Here is a 19,680-nt window from a genome sequence, read left to right on the forward strand (position 1 = left end):
ATTGGGCCCACAAGGTTATCAGCACTGGGGCAGCCAGGAGCCTGCACCAACCCTCATCTGCTCACAGTACACCAGTTCCTGCACGGCTCCCACCCAGCAGGAACAGCCCTTCCAGCTATTCCGTGTCCCCAGCAGCCCTCTATCCTGTAAGAAAAGACCCCAGGCACAAAAGCAAAGCTGGAGCTGTGCTGGCTAGCCCAATGCTGGCTGCACAGCAGCCAGAAACCTTACTGGGCACAGGGGCAAAAGCCAAGCAAGAGCAGCTGCAGTGACCTGTAGGATGGATGGACCATAAGAATGGAGGGTCAGAGGCCACTTGCACCTCCAACCCTCTCTACAGCACCTCCCAGAGCCACCTCCTCCGCACCAGGATAAGTCAGCACCTCTCCCTTCAGTGTCAAACTGCATTCAAGTCTGCCCCAGGGAGCAGACAAGTAGAGTCCTCCTTATATTCCCTCCTCAAGCCCCCAGCCAGAGAACAGCCGTTCATTATGGTCCCCACTGCACCAGCAGGCAGCAGGAACTCCCCCTGAGGAAAGCAGCTTGCACAGGGTTGGGGCAGAAGAGAGAAAGTGAGGAGGAGCACAGCATGCCTTTGGGGAAGCAGAAGGCAGAACAGCCCCCCTCCAGCCCTTCTCAGCCCTGGGGCCAGCAGCAGGGATGAGGACGGCTGGCAGCTGGTGCAAAGGGCTGGACGGACCCTGGCCTGGGGAGCCTGGTCAGGTGTGCTCAGGACCGCATGCAGGCCGAGGAAGGGAGGCACAGGCAGGGTCCCAACTGCTCCCCATGCCTCCCTCCTGCTGAGCTCTTCCCCCGGCAGGGCTGTACACATACTATACAGCTCCAAGGGAGCTGGAGAGAGACCATATCCAACCCACCTGGCTCCTCCACTCCAGCTATAGGCTCCTCCAGCCACACCTGCTCACTCTACCCAGAGCATCAAATCCCAGCCATGGGAGCAGCTCAGCTCCTCTTGCAGTGCTAGTCCAAGGCAGCCATGCCCTGCCCACAGCTCCCACAGCTACCACCAGGTGAAGAAAGGCTTCCGGCTCTGGAAGCTCTGCGTGTAGGACTCGCTGGCAGTGCGCTGGTGGGAACGTGCCGTTTCTACAATCACAGGTGGCATCTGAACCAGGTGCAGGGGGCTCTTCCCATCTTTCAGTGCCTGTGTCAGGTTCAGGATCTGCACAACATGGAGCAAAGCTTGAGCTGTCCTAGCAGAGGAAGGGAGCTGGCATCCCAGCACCACTCCCTGCCACCCAGACAAGACAAGACTCTGTCAACCTCACTCATTTGCCTTACCTGGCCTCTCATCACAGCAATCTGCTTGTGAAACTGTCCCCTGTCAAAGCCAGGGTCTTTCTGCAAGAGAAAACAAATAATGCATCAGCACCCACCCTCTGCCCCACACTATTCAAGAAACGCTTTCCCAAGTGAGCCTCTCCTCTTGTCCTATGAGATTCCTTCTTCACACCAAGCAGTATATTTACCTCCTGGGAGAGGAATAGCTCTTATATGTTTCAGCCCAGAAGCACCCTGAGGACACTTCTATATACTATAGCTTTGACAAAGAAGCCCCAAGATCACCCTGTTTTTCTTCTTCCCAAACCATCCTCAGCCCCTCCCCAGTTCACCTTGAAGAGTTCATACAGATCTTCTTCCAGGTCTTTGACAAAGTTGGGGTCTGAGATCTTGGGAAGAATTAGGTCTTTGATCTCTTGTGAAAAAGGGATTTTGGCCTGTGGTAACCATGCCCAGTAGAAGGGATCTGTGGGAAGAAGCATCAGACATTAGAGCTACGACAGGGAAAGATGCCTACAGCCACTGAGGCAGAGCTGTCCATGCAGCTAGAAGGTTTGCAGAGGGGCAGCACTAGCTACTGCCTCTTCCAGCCCTCCAGGACAGACAGAACAGAGCTGCACAGCTCTGCAGAGTACCTCAGTACAGTGTAAAAGACTTACATGCTCTCCAGGAGTCCGGATGCTTCAAAGGAAAGGCCAAACCGTTATCTATAGCAGCAAGCTTGATGATGGGCTCTTTCACAACCACCCAGTCACTGTCCTGGAAGGAAGTGGAGCACCAGTCACAAAGGGGTGGAGGGGGACTTCCCTAACAGAAGCAGTCTGTCTACCACTTCCAGTAAACAAGATCAGACTCAGAAAATCAAGACAGCTGGGAAATCCCAAGCCTGCCAGCCAGCTTGTAGAAACAGACAGACTCACAAAGCCCCTGCCCAGGAGCCACTCACCCGCACACCTGCGCTGTCCAAAGGACAGTCATATTTGATGAGCCAGTTGTCATTGCCTCGATCTGCAGGGAGAGAAAACCAACTGCATCAGTGTGAGGGCCTGTGCAGAGCATAAGGATTACTTCTCCAACACAATAGCAATTCAGGTTACATCGACTTCCAAGGCTCTACTCCACAGCCCTCAAGCTTGCTGCAGGCCTAGGAAGCCATTATCAATCCCCATACAACTAGCTCTGCAGACTAAAGAGGTCCACATAGCCTCAGGCCTCAAGAGAAAAGTTAGCCTGCAAACCTTGGGAGTTCAACCCAAACCCATTTCAAGCTGGAACAGACTTGGAGACGCAGCCTGAGATAGGATGCTGTGTCACAACCAGAGGCTGGGTCTCTCAGTGTTCCTGGATCCTTGCAGTCAGCAAATATTCACCACAGCACCTGGGTGGATCCTAGGCTGGCTCCCAGTCTCCCAGCTGAGCAGCAACAGCAGCTACACTCCACCTAGAGGCAATGCCATCTGGCAGCAACCAGGCAGCAATGACAGGAGTTCTGGGTTCCAGGAAGAGATGCCAATCTCTGCCTTCTCTCCAATTAGCAGAATATAAAGGAATAGGCAGCCAGCCCTACCTGTGTTCCTGATGATGTAGTCCAGCACCACCAGCCGCTCAAACTGCAGCAGCAGCTGCCGGTTAGTGTTCTCAGGGAGTGGCTCGGCCTCAAACCGCCTCAGCCAGTAGTCAGCATCCTTGTAACCTTCCACAAAGAGCTGGAAGGAGCCCACCTGAGGCAAGGAGAGACTGTGTTATGGAGGACCACAGAGGACAGAGGAGCAGTGACAGGCACGTGGGGCCTGGCAGCCCTACCTTGGGAGGCAGGCCAATGCGGTTGAAGCGCTGACCCACTTTCGGCACCTTCTCCAGGGCTAGCCTCTTTCCTCGGGACTTCACTCTGTCAATGGCACTGTAGTTAAAGGTCTCACTGGCCAGATACACCACCTGGAGGAATAGGAGCACAGAATTCAGCAGGTGCACCCATCAGCTGTCACAATTCTTAGTTTTATCAGTAAGGCACAGATTTCCCACAGCTCTGCTCTGTACAAAGATCCCCACAGCTTGGGCAGGAGCACAGGAACCCTCCTCAGGATAAGATCACAGCATCTGTCCCCTCACCTTTGTGCGAGGAACAATGTTGAGTTCCAGTTTCTGGTCCACCAGGCTGGCACCTGCCTCTGATAGGTAGCCCTGATTCAGAACAAGGCAGTCTCTCCCAAAGCAGCATGGACAGCACAACTTCTGCAGCCACTTGGTCCACTTGGGGTTCAGATGCCCATATGGCTCCTCATTCTTGGGTTTGAAGACACCAATAATTTTCTGTGAGCAAGAGGAAAGCAGTGTTTGGCAGAGCTAGGGCACTCACCCCTGAGACAGCCTGTGGCTCTGCCACAACGGCACAGTCTCAACCAAGTTCACCTTCCCACAGCACTCAACTCTGCTGTCTTTCCCTGCTGCCTTCTGCCAGTCACCACCCCCAGATACAAGAGATTCTTCCTTAGGTGGGAAAGAGTCTGGGGACTGCTGCAGCCACTCACTGCAAGGTCTAGAGCAAGTAAAACAAAACAGCACCCTCGGGACCCTCCTCTGCCAACAGATCTATAACTTGGAACTGTGGTAGGCATTCTTCCCTCACCCTAGGTTTTCTTAAGGTGCCTCCCTCTCTGGTTCCCACATAGCACCTGCAAGCAGTGTCCCAAGACCTTTGTACACACTCACCACTTTCCATGTACCACAGGAGAGTGCTGATGATGCTGTCCCCTGGTAAATATTCTAGCCCTATCCTATTGACCTTTGGACTGTGGGGGGAGAGCTACTGCTTGTGGCTACTCATTTTTTCTATCCAAGAGAGCAGAAGGGAATAACGATTCCTATCTTGACTCCAAAATTCATCAAACGAGGCTGATCCCAAATGGACCACAGAAAATGGGGCCTAAACAGCAAGAAAGGCTGGAGGACTTCAGAGGAAACCAAAGCTCTGTGCTGTGGGGCCCAAACAGAGATTGGGGGGGAGGGTAGGCACTCAAAGACCATTTACTAGGATCCACACTTTCAGCTTTGCCAAGCCACACAGCTGAGACAAGGGCCCAGGACAGAAGTGAGGCCAACTACCCTGGTCCAGGCAACCCAGCGTTCTGTGCAGCAGGCTTCAGGCTCACAGCCCCGCTCCAGGATGACTCAGCAGCATGCAGACTGACCCTGAGAAGAGCTAGAGGCTGCTCCGGCCTGAGTGGGTGGCACTTCCCAAAGCCAAGCTTCTGCCACAGTGTTGGAACACAACACATGTCCCAGGACACCAGCAGGGAAACCCAGTGCAATCACGCAGTCAATCAGGCACCAAAAGCCAGACCAGGGAGCAAGACTTTGTCAACCAGGAGGAGGAAGGCTTGAGGGAATGGAAACACTCCAGGCATCCCTAGGTCACAGAGAAACCCCCTCTTCTGAGCCAGCAGAGGCCAAGTAAACAGGCAGGGAGGCAACCTCCTCATCAGCCCCTAAGAAAGTACATGACTGCCAACATGTTCTTGGATTTGAGCCTGCTGGAGGCTTGCTGGGAGCTCTGGCAGTGAGGAGCATACTGCTGTGTGCAGCAAGCACAGATCAGCAGTGCCTGGCAGGGCAAGGACAGCCCTGGAGCAGCGATCAGAGCCTGGCAGCACAGCCTGCCCTCTCAGTCCTGTGCCTTGGGAGCAGCACTGGCAGCAGTTTATTCCAAGAAGCACGCTGCAGAGAAGACAGGTCTGCCTGGTGCCAGACCAGGGGAAGCTGGGCCAGCATGAAGGCACAGCCACCACCCCCAGGGCAAGAGGATGCACACTGGATAGAGTCCTGCCTGGAACAACTCGAGCTCACAGCAGTCCACAGGGAAACTAGCACAAAAGTTTTCCCTAGTTTCTCATCCTGTGCTTCCAACCTGCCCACTAGAGCACTGTGCTTCCTCTCTTTAGCAGCAAGGAGGCTTCGGTGATCTTGAGCAGTGAGTCACAGGAACCAGATGTGCACCCTATCCACTCATGGCAGAGCAATCCAGAGGACCTGCCAGGTGACATGGCCAGTAGAACACAGACTTTGACTCCCTGAGTGCATCCCCCACTGAACTCTGGTCTCCTCTTCCTACAACTCTGGTCTGCAGCCCCTGCTGGCAACACCGAGGCTCGTATTAGACAACAGAAGGGAGAAGAAGCAAGAACAAGATCCAACAGAAGAAAATTTGTATTGCCCCATATCCAGCCAGCTCCACCAGAACCTGCTTGTAAGTGCTTGCTCAGCCAGGCTCCAGCTGGGACAGAAAAATAGGCACAATATGGACAGTAAAGCTGATTCCCAGGAAGCATCCTAGTATGCATTACTGATTCCCAGGAAGCATCCTAGTATGCATTAGGCAAAACAGTCAGAGAAAGGAGCAACAGCTTGAGTAACCAAGCAAGCACCACAGGTCACAAGATGAGCTACCTCGTGCTGCACTCATGTCTGGGCAGCAGCATTAAAGACCACAGCCATGCAGCCAAGCAGGCCTCAGGGCATCAATTACACCTCGAAGCCCTCTCCCACCAGTCTCACTGTCCGTCCAGCTGCCAACATTCCCATCCTATGATAGAAGTCACCACGGTCAGGAGCTGCCCATCCACAGGAACAGAGAAGCAACACAACAGCCACGGGGGAAGGGGAAGCAGCTCTAAGTGGGGAACACCCTACACATTCCCCACTGAAGGATGCCAAAGGGGCACAGCCCCACACCGCCCAGCTCAGCAAGCCCACACCTCCAGGATCGAGCGGAGCTCACAACTCACTCCTTGCGGGTCCTTGACGAAGTAGCTGCCACTAGAACCCTGCGAGATGCGCTCGGGATAGATGCCGCGTTCGCTGGCCAGCTCAGCCCGCCGCACCACTTCGGCGAATTCGGGGTCCTCGGGGAAATCATTGCGTTCCCGCTGTGCCGCCGCCGCCGCCTGAGCCTGTGCCGCCGCCGCCTGAGCCTGGGCCTGCGCTGCTACTGCCGCTGCCGCCGCCGCCGCCGCTGGGCCCCGCGCCCCACGCTCCAGCAGCGGCTGCCGCTCGCGGTCACGGCCACCGGGAGAAGGAGGCGGCGAAGGCTGGGGAGGGGCGACGGGCGGGAGAGTGCGCACGGCACCACCCGGCAGCCCGTAGTCAGGGCCCTGCGCCCGCTCCGGCGACACCAGCGGACTCGTCTCGTCCATCGCGCCCGCCGCCTGCCGCTTCCGGTCGCGTCATGTCGCGAAGCGTCCTGTGACGTCATCGCGCCACCACCCCCCAATGGCTGCTCCGCCTTGCCCTCTTGTTGCCAAGGGAATTGTGCCTGCCATCCCACGGCGGTGCTCGGGGCAGGCCTCGGGAGGAGTGGTGTGAGGTGAGGAGAAGCCACGGGCTTCCTCCGGTCCGTCGACTCCGCCGCGGGGAAGGCCCCGGTGCCCCGCACAAATGTGGCTGCTGGGGGGGCGGCAGGGTGGGGGTGTGGGCTTTGCCCCACACAAAGATGGCGGCAGGCGAGGGCACTGCAGCAGAACTGACCAATGAGAAGCCGCGTTGCTAGCGGTTTCCATGATGACAGCCAACGGCGGGCGGGAATGGACGCCGGTAGTGTGGCGCTGCCCGACGGGGTGGGGTGCCGGCTGGGGAGGTGGCCGCGCCGCCACCACCCCTCGGCGGGTCCCCGGTGGGGGAGTGGAGGAGCGGTGTAGGCGACGAGTGCGGAGCCAGGTGAGCGCGGGGTCAGGGCTGTTCTGCCCGCAACAGCAGCAGCCGGGGATGCCCGTGCGGCTCCGCGTGGAGCTGGAGCCCCGCGAGCCCTCTAGCCCCTACGCAGGTGCTGCCCGCTCGCGTTTCCCGGGCCCCCCACCCCCTGCAGCTCAGGTGGCTGCCCCGGTGGGGCAGGCGGCAACCTGAGCCTGGCGGCTGCGGTTTCAGAAGCAGGGCCGGGGTCCGGGGTCAGCGCTGTGCCTAGAGCCGTGCCGAGGCTGCACACGTCTGCGGCTCCGTGCTGCTGCCCGCACCCGGCCGCCAGCCCTCATCTCTCCTTCACAGTTTTTGCCCAGCGCTCCGAAGGCTGCTGCCATGACCCTCACCAAAGGCTCCTTCACCTACTCCAGCGGGGAGGAATACCGCGGCGAGTGGAAGGAAGGTGAGATGTGACGGATTGGGGTGGGGTGGCTCAGCTGATTCCTGGCTTTGCATGGTCCAGGGGCCGAGCAGTTCCTCTGCCCTAGGCGTCCCCATCCAGAGCTGCGGTGGGCAGGCCCTGGCATTGCACCATCCAACACTGCCTACTTTTGCCCTTGTTAGGACGTAGGCATGGTATCGGCCAGCTGACATTTGCTGATGGCACTGCCTACGTGGGACACTTTGAGAATGGGCTCTTCCATGGTTGTGGCGTGCTCAGCTTTGCCGATGGCTCCAGGTGAGCGCAGCACCCTGTGTCCTCAGCGCAGCACAGATGGTCTGGTGTGAGTACCTGGCCGTGTGTGCTCTCAGACTTCCTGTCCCTTGACGTCCCCTCTCCCATGCAGGTATGAGGGGGAGTTTGTGCAGGGCAAGTTTAATGGTGTTGGCGTTTTCACCCGCTATGACAGCATGACCTTCGAGGGCGAGTTCAAGGGTGGACGTGTGTATGGCTTTGGTGAGTGCCTGAAGATTCCTCTTAGCTTGGGGTGTGCTGGTGCAGCAGCAGGATGGGTAGCCAGTGCCTTGTGCCCGCCAAAGCACATCACAGCCCCGGCTTAGCAAAATCCTGCCCCACCCCTGTCCCTGCTGTTCTGCCCTTTTGGCGTGTCCTACTCTATCTGTCCAGGCCTGGCCCTAGTGTCTGCTGCTCCCTACCCCGTGACTCCCATCCCTTCCCTTCCCAGGTCTCCTGACATTCCCTGATGGCTCTCACGGGGTGCCCCGCAACGAGGGCTTCTTCGAGAACAACAAACTGCTGCGGCGGGAGAAGTGCCAGGCAGTGATCCAGAGGGCACAGACTGCCTCCAAGTCTGCTCACAACCTCACAGCGTGATGGCACCCTGGCACCCGCATCCCCTTCCCGCTGCAGTGGGACTCCCCCCGCGCACTGGCTGGCCCAGGGCCGTGGCACTGCCAGCTGTTCCTTCGCCAGCCACCCAACCTTGGCAGGACCGTGAGTCCCTCCACCGCATGGGGCAGATCTCCCTGCCAAACTGTGCTGGTGGGGGGAACAGACCCCTGTGCCCTTCACCCAAGTGCCCCTGGGTGGCTCTATGCTTAGTGGGGCCACCATGGTGCCTTCCTCTGACTGCCGCCTTCCCCCCTCCACCAGGAGCCTCCACTCTGGCCCCAGCCCCACCAGAGCAGCCATCAGTGGGACTGAGGGGTGGTGTGGCTGGAACCAAGTAGAGGATAGGGGTTGGGGCTGGCTCCTGGCCCCATTGCCTAGGGTGCCTGTGCCTGCAGGCAGTGGGCAGCTGGCTGGATCATGTCTCGCATCTCCAGCCCTGGTCTCCAGATAGGGTGGGCACCCCATGGCCTGTATCGTCAGTGCTGTTTCAGTGGCTGTGCCAGGGTGATATGATTCCCCATGTTCTTAGGATCACGGAAAGGGCAGTCAACTGTGTCTCCCTCATCACTGTGCCAGCCCAGCCCATTTGCTGCCTTGAGGACAACTCCACTAATGGGGTTCAGGGCACACTTGGCCTGACCCATTCATGCTGTGTCCAGAAGGAGCTGGGTGAAGGCAGCAGTGATGATGAGCAAGAAGCAGGTTCGGACCAAACTGGGGCTAGAGGCTGAGGCAAGGCAGCATGAGGTGTCAGGTCTGGTGCAGGAGGCCTGGGCTAGGCAGGCAGGGAAAAGGGCATGACAAGGGTGCAGGCAGGGTGCGAGCAGCTCCCCACCTTGCTCCCTACTTGCATCCTTCATCTCTCCCCATGTGTACCTGCCTTCTCCTCCCAGCATGGTCCATCTTACCAGGGCACGGGGTCCTGGCATCCCTTGCAGCCCAACTGTGCCCTCCCTGAAGGTTGTGCCCACACCAGTCCCGTGCCTTGCCGTGTCCCTGCCTTGTGCTGCTGCCTGTATGGGCCTCAGCTGAGTAAACCATGTTGCCAAATGCCTGGGCTGTGTCCATCTTGCTGGGAAGCAGGGACCTGTGCCCACAGGGCCAGGAAGAAGGCTGCTTGCATGGGCATGAAAGCAGATGTGGAGGGGAGGCAGCAGGTTTATTCACAGTGCTCTGGAGGGTGGCTGGGTCAGCATGGGGCATCCACACCCTGAGGGATGGTGGGACCCTGCAGTACCTCAGGCAGGCACCCACATGGATGGGAAGCTCCTGCCTGAGTCCAGAGTGCATATTCCAGGGGTCTGTTTTGGCCAGTGCATGCCCAATTTGGGACATGCTAGGGTGTTGGGTTTTCCCTCCACAATCCCTGTCCAGCAGGAAGGAGTGAGGTAAGCGTTTTCCTCCTGGCCATGTACTGCTATCTCCAACACATCCTCAGCTCCCAGTGGTCCCCAGCTTCCAGGTGCAGAAAGGAGCAGGGGCAGACAGTGCTGCCTGTGCAGCAGGGCTGGGTCAGGGGCTCACAACCATCCATTGGTGCTGAAGGTGCATCTCAGCTCTTCCACCTGGGCTGGGCTTAGTGGTGCCAGGGGTGCGCGGCAGGGGCCCCCATAGTAGCCAAACAAGTCCATGGCCTTCTTCAGCCCTGGGATGCCAAACAGGCGAGTGACCTGCAGGAAACAGCAATGCACCGCTTTCATTGGGATAGGGCTGGGCCCCACACAAGGAGTGTCCCTGATGCATAGCAGGAGCCAACCTCAGTGTGACAGGGACCCTGGGAAGGAGCAGCTCTTCCTCCATCACTGCCTATAAATATCCTGCCAGCCTCATGCTCAGTCAGGCAGGTGTCCTACGCCAGGGCACGCACTGTTCCTGGCACAGAAGCGCTGGCATTTCCCACCTGCTGCTTCCAGCCTGGGCTCAGTTCCTGCAACTGTTCTGTCCCCCCAGCCCACCTGTGCTCCCCTATAGCACCCAGGAACCTGCATCCTTGGTGTCCCCTCAACAGAGGACCCAGGGTCCTGCCCACTCACCGCTGTGTTGGGCTCAATGAGTCGCTGCTGCAGCTCGTGGGCTTCCTGCCAGCTGCCCTGGCGGCACAGGTGCTCCAGCTGGCACAGGGGGGCCCCCAGGACGTTGGCGAGGGCGCAGATCCCCCCAGCAGCACCTGAGGGCATGGAGGTACACTGGCAGTGAGCTCAGCACACAGCATCCAGCCAGCACCTTTGCCCCTTGCCTCCCTGCAGTATCCCCATGCCAGCACCATGTGCCCCTGGTGAAGCAGCAGCACATACCTATGGCATAGCTCGCCAGCAGGAAACCAGCTGACCCTGCCAGCACCTGGAAATCCTCCTGCCGTGTCTTGTGGACAATCAGCCCTAGGCGAGTGATCTGGGGAGAGACACGTGCTAGGGCATGGGTATCACCCTGTCCCTACCCAGAGTTTTGTGAAACCCCTGGGGTTCAGGAAAGGGCTGTGACACTGAAACTGGGGCCAGCCCTGGATTTCCCCTCCCAGGAAAACCCTTCGTCACTCACATCCCCACCGCTGTCCTTGATGCCGATGATATTGGGGTGCTGAGCCAGGGTGAGCACAGCCTCCAGTGGCAGCTCCAGACCAGTGTTGGCAGGCACACTGTAGAGTACCACGGGGATTGGGGATGCCTCGGCCACCTGTGGGCAGCAGGGCCAAGCTGAGGGCAGGGTGGGGACGTGTGGGATGTGTCCTCCATCCTGCTGCTCCAGCTGGGGCTGCCTGCGGGCATTGGGCACAACTCACCTCGGTGTAGTGCCTCACCAGCGCAGCACTGCTCATGGCTCCCCGGTAGTAGCAGGGCGTCACAACCAGAGCAGCATCAGCCCCTGCCTCTGCCACGCTGCCCGTCAGCTCAATGGTGGCCCGAGTGGCTGGAGAAGTGACAGCAAGGTGAGGGACACCCCACGGGGACATGGCCTCTATGTTCCCCGAGCTCACACTCACATTCGCAGCCTGAGCCTGCCAGTAGCAGGCGGTCCCTGGGCAAAGCATGGCGCACACGGCTCACCAGCTCCAGCCGCTCTTGGGGTGCCAAGAAGGGGTACTCCCCACTGGAGCCCAGCACCACCAACCCTGAAATGTAAGAATGGTGAGGGCATTCCTGTTGTCAGCCTCTTCCTGCAGCCCCTGTCCTCCCACCATACATCCTTGTCAGTGGACGTGCATCCTATGCTGTGGCACGCAGAGGGTGGGTGCAATTATGAGTATAGGGGCAAAGAGTAGCTCTGAATGGATGTTCAGAGGTCTGAAGCACATCTCCTGCAGAGACAGGCTGCCCAGAGGAGCTGTAGGTGACCCATCCATGGCAGCATTCATGGCCAGTCTGGATGAGGCCCTGGCTGGCAGCAGCACTTACCTCGGAAGGGGATGCTGGCATAGCGGCGCAAGTTCCCCTCCAGCTGGCCAAAGTCCACCTCCTGTATGGGTGAGAAGGGGGTGGTGAGGGGTGGGAAGATGCCCCTGAGGTCGAGCTTGGGCTGTGGCCCCGAGGGAGTGCTGAGCCCCCGGCACAGTGCTGCCAGTGCTGGCCGCAGTGCCGAGGTGAGGCAGGTGCTGAGCGCCATGCTGCCTGCGTCCTGCAGCCAGCCTGTGCCACCTGCCTTGCCAAGAGGGGTTAATGTTTGACAGGGCACGTGAAGGAGCTGCGGCCCCACTGGGCGGGTGACATGGGGGTGGTAGCAGCTGAGTGCTCTCTGGGAGACTGAAGAAGGACAGCACTCCTCCAGATGAGCCCCGGCTGCACTGTCTGTGAATTCTCTGTTTTCACACACAGAGCTGTTATGCAGCACTTGTAGGGTTAAGGAGGGGAATGGGCACTGCAGGGAGTCCCAGGGCTATAAGCAGGATTCATGTGCTCTAGGTATTGTTCTCCTGTAAACACAGGTGAATGGGAGCATGTGTGGGCAGCGAGCACTGGATTCTGTGCTCAGCAGAAGTGAGACATCCTGCAGAGTGGATGTTGTGTCCTCTCCAGGTGGATCAAGCAATGAAAAAGAAACCACCACCCAGCCTGGGTACTGTGGCTGCCTGGGAAGGGAATGGCTGCTGCTTCCCAGCTGACCCCAGTGCCAGCACAGTGCAGCTCAGGGAACACCCCTCATTGGTGTTTTTCTCAGTGTATGTGCTCAGGTGGGACTGAGAAGCACTGCACACAGTGCTGGGATGTCTCGCAACAAGGAGCCCTGCCACTAAACCACTCACGGAGGCCCCATGATGTCACCACACCACTGTGTTAGGTGTCAGGACACAATGACCCAGCTCCTGACCCCACCACCTCCCTGGCATAGCCCCAGTGCACCCCACTGAAGCCAAATTCTCCTCTTAGCTGTTTTATTGACACAGATGAGACTTGGCAGGATCTTGCTCCTTGGAGCCAAACCCAGTGCTGGTTCCTGCCTGGTGCCATCACGCTGGGACCTCAGTCTCCCCCTGCGGCTGCTCCTTGGTCTCCAGTGCCTGGCGCGTGTCTACCTGCCACTGCTGCACCAGGTCCGTCGGGGTCTTGCCAGCCTGTGAGGGGACATAGAGGTTGGCAACAGTGCAGCAGACAACAGCACAAGCACATCTCACGCCACTCACCATGTTCCTGGCCATCATGTCGGCCCCGTGCAGGATCAGCATTTTGATGATCTTGTAGCGGCTGAGCCGTGTGGCATCATGCAGTGCTGTGTCACCTTCCTGCGAGAGATACAGCCTGGCTCTGTGCACCGCATCCCCAAGGGAACACGGGGACAGTGCTCTCTTGGGCGTTGCACTCACCCTGTCTGGGGAGTTGATGTCCACCCCACAGTGGATGAGGTGCTCCACAATATCGAGGTGCCCGGTGCGGGTGGCCACATGGAGAGGGGTGCTGAGCAGCTGGGTGGGAGGAGCAGACACCGGAATGGATCAGTACCCCCTCTCCACTAACGTAGCACGTGGACAGCCCCGTTTCCATGCGACCTGCCAGTGCCCCTGATGCAGCTGCATCCACAGGCTCACCTTGTCCTTCAGGTTGAGGTCTGCCCCTCGGTCCTGCAGCAGCTTCACGGCGTCCAGGTTCCCCCCCCGGCAGGCCCAGTGCACGGCAGTGCTGTCCAGCTGGGCACACAGAGCTGTGTCCCAGCAGGGCCACCACCCAGCCAATCTCCAGGCTGAGCTGCCAGAGCTTGGCTCGTGGTCACTACTGCACCAGAGACAACCTAGCTCTGCTTTAGGGCCCCCCAGCCCTATATTGTGCCCAGTGTCTCAGGCAAGGGAAGGGACTCAGCCTCACCCGGTCCCTGAAGTCAACAGTGGCCCCGCTGTCCAACAGCTTCTGCAGGATGTCCATGTGTCCCTCCAGTGAGGAGCGGTGCAGGGCCGTACGGTGGAACTGGAGGGGCCAAGGTATGGCGTTGGTGGCTGGCTCCAACACCCCCAGCCCAGAGCAGCTCCATCCCAGGGGCACTGCACTACCTCATCACACGTGTCTGGGGGGCCACCATCCGCCAGAAACTTCTCAATGACACGGATCTTGCCCTGTACGGCGGCTCTCAGGAAGTCCTCTGGCTCTACGGGACCCTCCTGGGACGGGACAGGACAGGGCAGGTCTGGGGCACGAGCACAGTGGGGCACCCTGTGTCCTGCTTCTCCAGGAGGGATCCCCAGCTGCTGCAGCCCCCCTCCCGCAACCTGCACATACAATCTCCTGGGGCTCTGGCGGTGGGGTGGGCTCTGGGGTGGCCGCCCGCTCCTCCCTGCGCTTGCGGCGCTGCTTGCGAAGCTCGATGAGCCGCTGAATGCTCCCCACGTCAATGATCTCCCGTCGCAGGTCCACTGAGCTCCTCCGCACCCGATCCTGGCCCTGTGGGGACATGCAGCACCCTGTTGGTCCCCAGCTGGGAGCCCTCCTGCATCCCACTCCCCTGCGCAGCACCCACCTTGATGGCCTCAATGCCACGGTTCCGGGGGCCTTGGCGTTTCTCCTCCTCCAGCTCTGGAGTACTCATCCGCTCCACAGCCAGTGGCTCCCGTGGGCCATCACCTTTCAGTCTCTGTGGAGACACAGGGAGGCTTCAGAGTCCTGGGTGGGCACCAAGCCCCTGAACTCTCACTTGCCCAACTGCTCTGCTCAGTAGCCAGCTGTCAGGGTGCTTCCAGCTGGGAATTTGATGCCGCAGTAGCCCTCAGCCTCCAAGCTCCCCAAGGATGGTCAAGAACCCACCTTCTCCTCCTCCTCCTCTTCTGCCAGCTTCTGGTCAATGAGCTCCTTGGCTTTTTCCACATCCAGCTCTGTGATCTGTTCCACCTCCAATTCCTTGCCCTTTTCCCCATCCAGTTCCATGTCTGTCTGGTGTTCAGCCCTGCTGGGGTGCCCTCACAAGACGCAGCCTATCCTCCTCACTGCAGGCACAGGGTTCCTGGCCCCAGCAGCTCTGCTGGCGGTGGGGCTTTATGCCTCCAGCCCCTCCGTCCCACTGCCCAAGGGCACCAACAGCTGTGCCTGCTCCACATGACTGGGGCAGCTTTGCCATGAGCTCACCCTGCTGCTTTCTGGTGCCCCTGGCTCACCTCCTGCATGCTCTTAAAGCAACCCATGCCCCCTCCCCATCTGGCTGCCTGGGACCCCCATACTGAGCACAGGGACCTGAGGCTTGCAGAACCTGTAGAGCTGGTCCAGAGCCTGGATGGAGCAGTGCCAGGGTATGTGGTAGTCCAGTGGGTCCTGAGTCCATGCCATCCACCCTGGGCAGCCAGGATGCTCGTGGTGGCTCCATACTGCTTTGGAGCATGACCTCAGGTTCGGAGCATCCAGAACATCCCCATGGCCACCTGGTCTCCTTACTGCATGCACACAGGCAGCAGGGCCAGCAGACAGAGACAGCAGCTGTTCCCATTGCCAGGAACATTGCTCAGCCACTCCAGGCTTTGCTTTCCCTATTTGTAAGATGAGGCCAGCGCACCTCGTGCCGGGACAGTTAATGCACCCTGGGATTGAGCAGAGAAGGGACAGATGAGGACACATCACACTCCTGGGCACGTGTAGGGCCCAGGTCCACACTTGGCTGCTGTATCCCATGGGTGTCAGAGATGGGAGGGAGGGGAGGTGGCCAGGGGTGACCAAGACTGTAAAGGGGAACTGAGCTCAGACCTCTGGGATCCCCTGTGTCCAGCTGTCCCTGACAGGTGACACTGGAGCGGAAGTCAGATGGGCACATGAGCCAGGGGACAGTCCCCAGGCAGCCCCAGCAGGGAGGAAGGATGAAAAGGCTTTATTGATAAATACACAGACTATGTACAAAGGGGGGACATCTCCACCCGGTACTGTAGCCCCCTGGCCGGAGGCAGCAGGATCCCAGCCGGCGGGTCACAGCCTCTCCCCAAGGGGCAGCCCCACGGCAGGGCCCTCCAGCAGACATTTGGTCTCACACCTTCCACAGCAAACGTGCCCGTGTCCCCAGCCCACAGCCCTGGGAAGGGGACCCAATGAACCCAGCAGGGCTGGGACATGGCACGGAACATCCCCAAGGTGCCACCGGGCCTCGGTGTGGGAAGGGGCCTCCCCACTTCCCACCGGAGCTCAGTTCCTGGGCGGCAGTGGCTGGTTGACAATGACTTGCACCACAAAATCCTTCTGGATCTTGGTCTCCTGCAGCCGCGTGCGGTCAGTGAGCAGTTTGCCAGAGAAGAACCATCGCTGCCAGGCCAGGTCGATGCCCTCCTGCGCCTGCAGCTGCTTCTTCAGCTGCCCGATGGTGTCGGCCATGCTGGCACTGAGCCGCAGGTCCTTGCCGGTGGACAGGCGCACCTTGAGGGCAAACTCACGCCGGGCGTTGGGGAGCGGTTCGGCCGGCTCGGCCACCTCCTCCTCGCCCCGCTCCAGGATCAGGTTGACGGGCGGTGCCAGGCAGTACACAGGCAGCTGATAGCGGTTGCCCAGCTCGTCGTAGCACTCCGTCAGCGACCCTGCGGACAGCGGGGTGAGTGACAGAGTCTTGCAGGGCATCCCCAAATGGGGACCCCGGCTCCTGCATCCCTCCCACCACCGGCCCTCACCGTGGGGCAGGGTGATGCTGGCTCCGTCCAGGATGGCCTGGGCCAGGCTGTGGTCATTGGCCTCCACAGCATAGGCTGCAGCCTTCAGGGCATCCCAAATCTCCTTGCGGCCCTCAAAGGCAGGCGCTGTGTCCCAGAACTCATCCCGCTTGCTGCGCAGCTGCCCGTCCGTCATGGGGTAGTCACTCTTCCACTTGGGACGCTCCTTCTTCAGAGGTTCATTGCGGCCTGGGGGGGCAGAAGGAGGCTCAGATAGGGGCCTCTCATTCCCCCCATACAGCAGAGGGACCCATGAGCTATTAGGGTTTCCCCACGCCACACACAGCGGTGCCCAAGGAACAGCTCCTAACACAGCCATAGGAAATGAAGCAGAATCCCAGTGGGGTGCAGCGGTCAACACCCCCACGCTATGGGGACTGGGAACCAGAGACAGCCTGGGGTGGCTGCAGGGCCCAGGGCCTTTTGAGGCAGAGCAGTATTTATAGCTTGGGGAATTAGCCAGGAAATAAGCTGGTGCAGCAGAGCGGGAAAGGGATTACAAGGGCTGAGCCACAGCCCCAGTGAGGAGGGGGGCATGACTTCTCCTTCCTCTCCCCATCCCAGGGCAGTGCTGCAGTAGGCAACAGCACTGTGCCACACCAAGCCCTGCTGACCCCACAGCAGCCCCACAGCACTGCAAGCAGCTTCCTGCATTGCAGCTGCAGCTGGATGCCATGCCAGGTGGCAGGAAAAGCTTGTCCCTGGGCTGGCAGTACCTTGCTGTACCAGAGGACACCTGTGTCACCAAGCTGTGAAACACCCACAGCAGGCCCCAGCCCTGTGGGAATGGCCCCGTGCCACCAGCCTCACAGCAGAGCCAGAAGCGTGGGGTAGGAAGGAGCTGTTGTCAGTCCCAGCTGGGCTGGGGACAAAGAGTGTCAACAGCTCCTTCCTGCCACTGCTCTCTGTGGGGCAGCCAGCCGGCAACATGCTTGAGGGGTGCAGAGTGAGTGGAGTCTGGTGGGGCAGGAAGGATGCTGAGTGCTGCCATGACCTGCTGGGCAAGGGTATGCCACCTGCCTGCGTGTGCTGCCACCACTAAAGACTGCCACCACTGCTGGGGACAGCCACTGCTGCCCGCTCCAGGCTGTCACGTCCTCCAGAAGGCTTTTCCTGAGGCTGGATATGACACACGGCCCAGGGCACAGAACATGACCACCCTGAGGGCTGGGAGCCGAGCGTCCCAAGCAGGGTGGGGAAGGCAGCATCCTGCCTGCACCACATCCCTGAGCAGTGAGGGCAGCTGGCTGCAGCCAGCACTGTTGATTCAGCAGTCACGGTGCTGGGCAGGAGGGATTTGCAGCGTGGCAGAGCAGAGCAAGGTCAGAGATAGCACCTGCCCTGGGCACAGTAGCTACCACCAGCCTGACTGACACAGTGAGGATTGCAGAGGAGGGAGCCACCAGCATCACGGCCACAGCAAGTGGGCCACCACACTGTCTTTGGGCCACCACGAGCTGCAGAGGGACAGTGGCTGGGGGAATGTCCCTGTCCCAGTAAGAGTAGGACACTCCAGTACAGTCTCTCTGCAGCATCGAGCCAGACAAGGACACATGGGGATTAGAGGGTCATGGAGGTCTCCTGTCCCACAGCTCCATCAGGGTGCTGTCACCTCTGCTGCCCGAAGTGACTGTGCCTGTGGCCCCGTGCAGCTGCTGGGAGCAGGCACAGGATGGCACAGCAGATAGCACTGCCGGGAAAGGAGGTCCCACAGAGTTAGGGATGGACTCAGACAGCACAGCTCCCAGCCGGCACCATCCCCCAGTTCCACTTCCAGGAAAGGGAAGAGGGCTGGTGCTCTCAGCAAGGAAGCGGGATCCAGGGGCTGCAGACATGCACCCAAGCTGGCAGTGTGGCCAGGAGCCTGGTCTGTGGGAGCAGGGACGGGCTGTGGCCCCACTGCAATCTCACAGCCACTGGCAGCCCTGTCCAGGTAGGCAGGAGCTAAGCCTCTTCTATTTATTGCTGCCACCCAGCCTGGACCCAGCCTCTAATCACCTCGTGTTGCTCTATTCCCAGCCCGTTGTGCAACTCCACGCCCTCAGGGAGCACAGGGGGTCAGGAGGTGCCCAGCTGTGCTCACTCTCTAGCCAGTGGGACCCGCAGGCAGCTTGCCCAACCTGGCTCACCTGCTCCAGCACAGCTCAGCTCTCAGCGGGGCTGCTCCCAGACAGACAACTTCCAGCACTCTGCACCCCACAGGGTCACCCCCTGGGTGTTCCCAAACATTACCCAGAAGCTGTGTCAGCTCAGAGCCCCCACCTCATGTTGTGTTCCTAGGGAAAGGAGTGCCAGAGGGGACACAGGGAGCACAGGGCACCTGGATCCGAGCCCTCCTCTGGGTACCCAGGAGCATCCTACTCCACTGCCTGCTCCGTGCCTGTCCTCACCCGGGAGCGGCCCAGGGCCGTCGGGGTCCCTCTGCACGGCGCTTCCTGCTCCTCCCCGTGTGGGTGCAGCTGTCGGGGTGTGACTCACCGTGCCTCCCGCCCGGCACTTGGCGGGGCCCACTGGGGAACGCCGGAGAGCAACGGGGCAAATTGCGACAGCAGGAGCGCACCCCTGCCTCGGCCGGTTCGAGCATGCGGTGATGGGGACGCATCGGGGACACCACAGGGACACGCTGGGGGCACGAGGGGCTGGCGAAGCACAATGAGGGAATGCCGGCAGAGACACCCGCGGCACTTCGGTGTCGCGCCGTGGATGCGCGCAGCTCGCCCCAGGTGCCCGGCACGGCGCAGCCCCGACGGGGCGCACGGGGAAGGAGCGGGGGAATCCCCGGCAAGGCGGAGAGGCGGAGCACCCCGGGGCTGACCCAGGGAACCGAGCGGGAGCGGAGTGCGGCGGCGGCTGAGCGCCGCTGAGGAGAGAACAGCTCCCGGTACCGGGCGGACAGCTCCCCGCCCAGGCATGCCGCAACCGGACGCCCCGCGACCGCCGGCGCCGCTCACCTGCTCTCTTACGGGGACTCCCGGCGGAGGGCCGTTCCCGGCGCTGCCGCCCCACGCAGCCGCCCATGGCGGGGGCTCACCGGCGGCGGCGACGGCGCGGGCGGCTCCGCATGGGGCCGGCCCGGCTCCACGCTGAGCACGACCGCGGGGCCCCGCACCGTACGACCGCACCACCCGACAGTGAACGCCCGAACCGCCCCACCGCCAACGACAGCCCTCGTCGCGCCCCGCCCCCCCAGGTGCGCATGGACCGCCCCGTCGCGTCCGCCGCTCCGCGAGGAGCACCGCCCACGTGCGCGCGCTCGCTCCGCCCA

At 60.4% G+C, this 19,680-nt stretch overlaps 5 protein-coding genes across 7 annotated transcripts; 1 reads left to right on the plus strand and 4 right to left on the minus strand.

Annotated features, from left to right (window-relative positions):
* Nucleotide 1: 1 nt before the first annotated feature.
* PI4K2A (phosphatidylinositol 4-kinase type 2 alpha) lies at nucleotides 2-6,500 on the minus strand. Its single transcript, XM_065746129.1, has 9 exons — nucleotides 6,084-6,500; nucleotides 3,412-3,612; nucleotides 3,106-3,237; nucleotides 2,870-3,023; nucleotides 2,249-2,310; nucleotides 1,962-2,061; nucleotides 1,635-1,768; nucleotides 1,303-1,362; nucleotides 2-1,183 (listed from the first exon to the last, which is right to left on the minus strand). Exons 1-9 carry the CDS (start codon nucleotides 6,489-6,491, stop codon nucleotides 1,022-1,024), a joined length of 1,413 nt encoding a protein of 470 aa, XP_065602201.1. The 5' UTR covers nucleotides 6,492-6,500; the 3' UTR covers nucleotides 2-1,021.
* Nucleotides 6,501-6,667: 167 nt separating this feature from the next.
* On the plus strand, nucleotides 6,668-8,738 carry MORN4 (MORN repeat containing 4). 2 transcript variants are annotated; one of them, XM_065746577.1, is made up of 5 exons: nucleotides 6,668-6,688; nucleotides 7,336-7,432; nucleotides 7,594-7,708; nucleotides 7,818-7,927; nucleotides 8,157-8,738. In XM_065746577.1, the coding sequence occupies exons 2-5, from the start codon at nucleotides 7,366-7,368 to the stop codon at nucleotides 8,303-8,305; spliced, it is 441 nt and encodes a 146-aa protein (XP_065602649.1). In that variant the 5' UTR covers nucleotides 6,668-6,688; nucleotides 7,336-7,365; the 3' UTR covers nucleotides 8,306-8,738. The 2 variants fall into 2 exon arrangements, with proteins under 2 accessions (XP_065602649.1, XP_065602648.1); XM_065746576.1 differs by lacking the exon at nucleotides 6,668-6,688 and adding an exon at nucleotides 6,877-7,011.
* Nucleotides 8,739-9,469: 731 nt separating this feature from the next.
* Nucleotides 9,470-12,443, minus strand: HOGA1 (4-hydroxy-2-oxoglutarate aldolase 1). The gene is made up of 7 exons (XM_065746564.1): nucleotides 11,716-12,443; nucleotides 11,304-11,432; nucleotides 11,103-11,230; nucleotides 10,862-10,996; nucleotides 10,618-10,714; nucleotides 10,357-10,490; nucleotides 9,470-9,993 (listed from the first exon to the last, which is right to left on the minus strand). The coding sequence occupies exons 1-7, from the start codon at nucleotides 11,921-11,923 to the stop codon at nucleotides 9,844-9,846; spliced, it is 981 nt and encodes a 326-aa protein (XP_065602636.1). The 5' UTR covers nucleotides 11,924-12,443; the 3' UTR covers nucleotides 9,470-9,843.
* Nucleotides 12,444-12,692: 249 nt separating this feature from the next.
* Nucleotides 12,693-15,166, minus strand: ANKRD2 (ankyrin repeat domain 2). The gene is made up of 9 exons (XM_065746563.1): nucleotides 14,545-15,166; nucleotides 14,261-14,374; nucleotides 14,023-14,184; nucleotides 13,797-13,904; nucleotides 13,615-13,713; nucleotides 13,341-13,439; nucleotides 13,119-13,217; nucleotides 12,939-13,037; nucleotides 12,693-12,869 (listed from the first exon to the last, which is right to left on the minus strand). Exons 1-9 carry the CDS (start codon nucleotides 14,662-14,664, stop codon nucleotides 12,765-12,767), a joined length of 1,005 nt encoding a protein of 334 aa, XP_065602635.1. The 5' UTR covers nucleotides 14,665-15,166; the 3' UTR covers nucleotides 12,693-12,764.
* A 411-nt stretch (nucleotides 15,167-15,577) lies between these two features.
* UBTD1 (ubiquitin domain containing 1) lies at nucleotides 15,578-19,580 on the minus strand. 2 transcript variants are annotated; one of them, XM_065746573.1, is made up of 3 exons: nucleotides 19,367-19,580; nucleotides 16,377-16,604; nucleotides 15,578-16,286 (listed from the first exon to the last, which is right to left on the minus strand). In XM_065746573.1, exons 1-3 carry the CDS (start codon nucleotides 19,431-19,433, stop codon nucleotides 15,901-15,903), a joined length of 681 nt encoding a protein of 226 aa, XP_065602645.1. In that variant the 5' UTR covers nucleotides 19,434-19,580; the 3' UTR covers nucleotides 15,578-15,900. The 2 variants fall into 2 exon arrangements, with proteins under 2 accessions (XP_065602645.1, XP_065602647.1); XM_065746575.1 differs by lacking the exon at nucleotides 19,367-19,580 and adding an exon at nucleotides 18,545-18,608.
* Between the last annotated feature and the right edge of the window lie 100 nt (nucleotides 19,581-19,680).

The sequence above is a fragment of the Cyrtonyx montezumae genome, unplaced genomic scaffold (genome assembly GCF_038088225.1).
Source record: "Cyrtonyx montezumae isolate F1298 unplaced genomic scaffold, pur_monq_1.0 scaffold_4, whole genome shotgun sequence".
NCBI classification, from domain to species: Eukaryota; Metazoa; Chordata; class Aves; order Galliformes; family Odontophoridae; genus Cyrtonyx; species Cyrtonyx montezumae.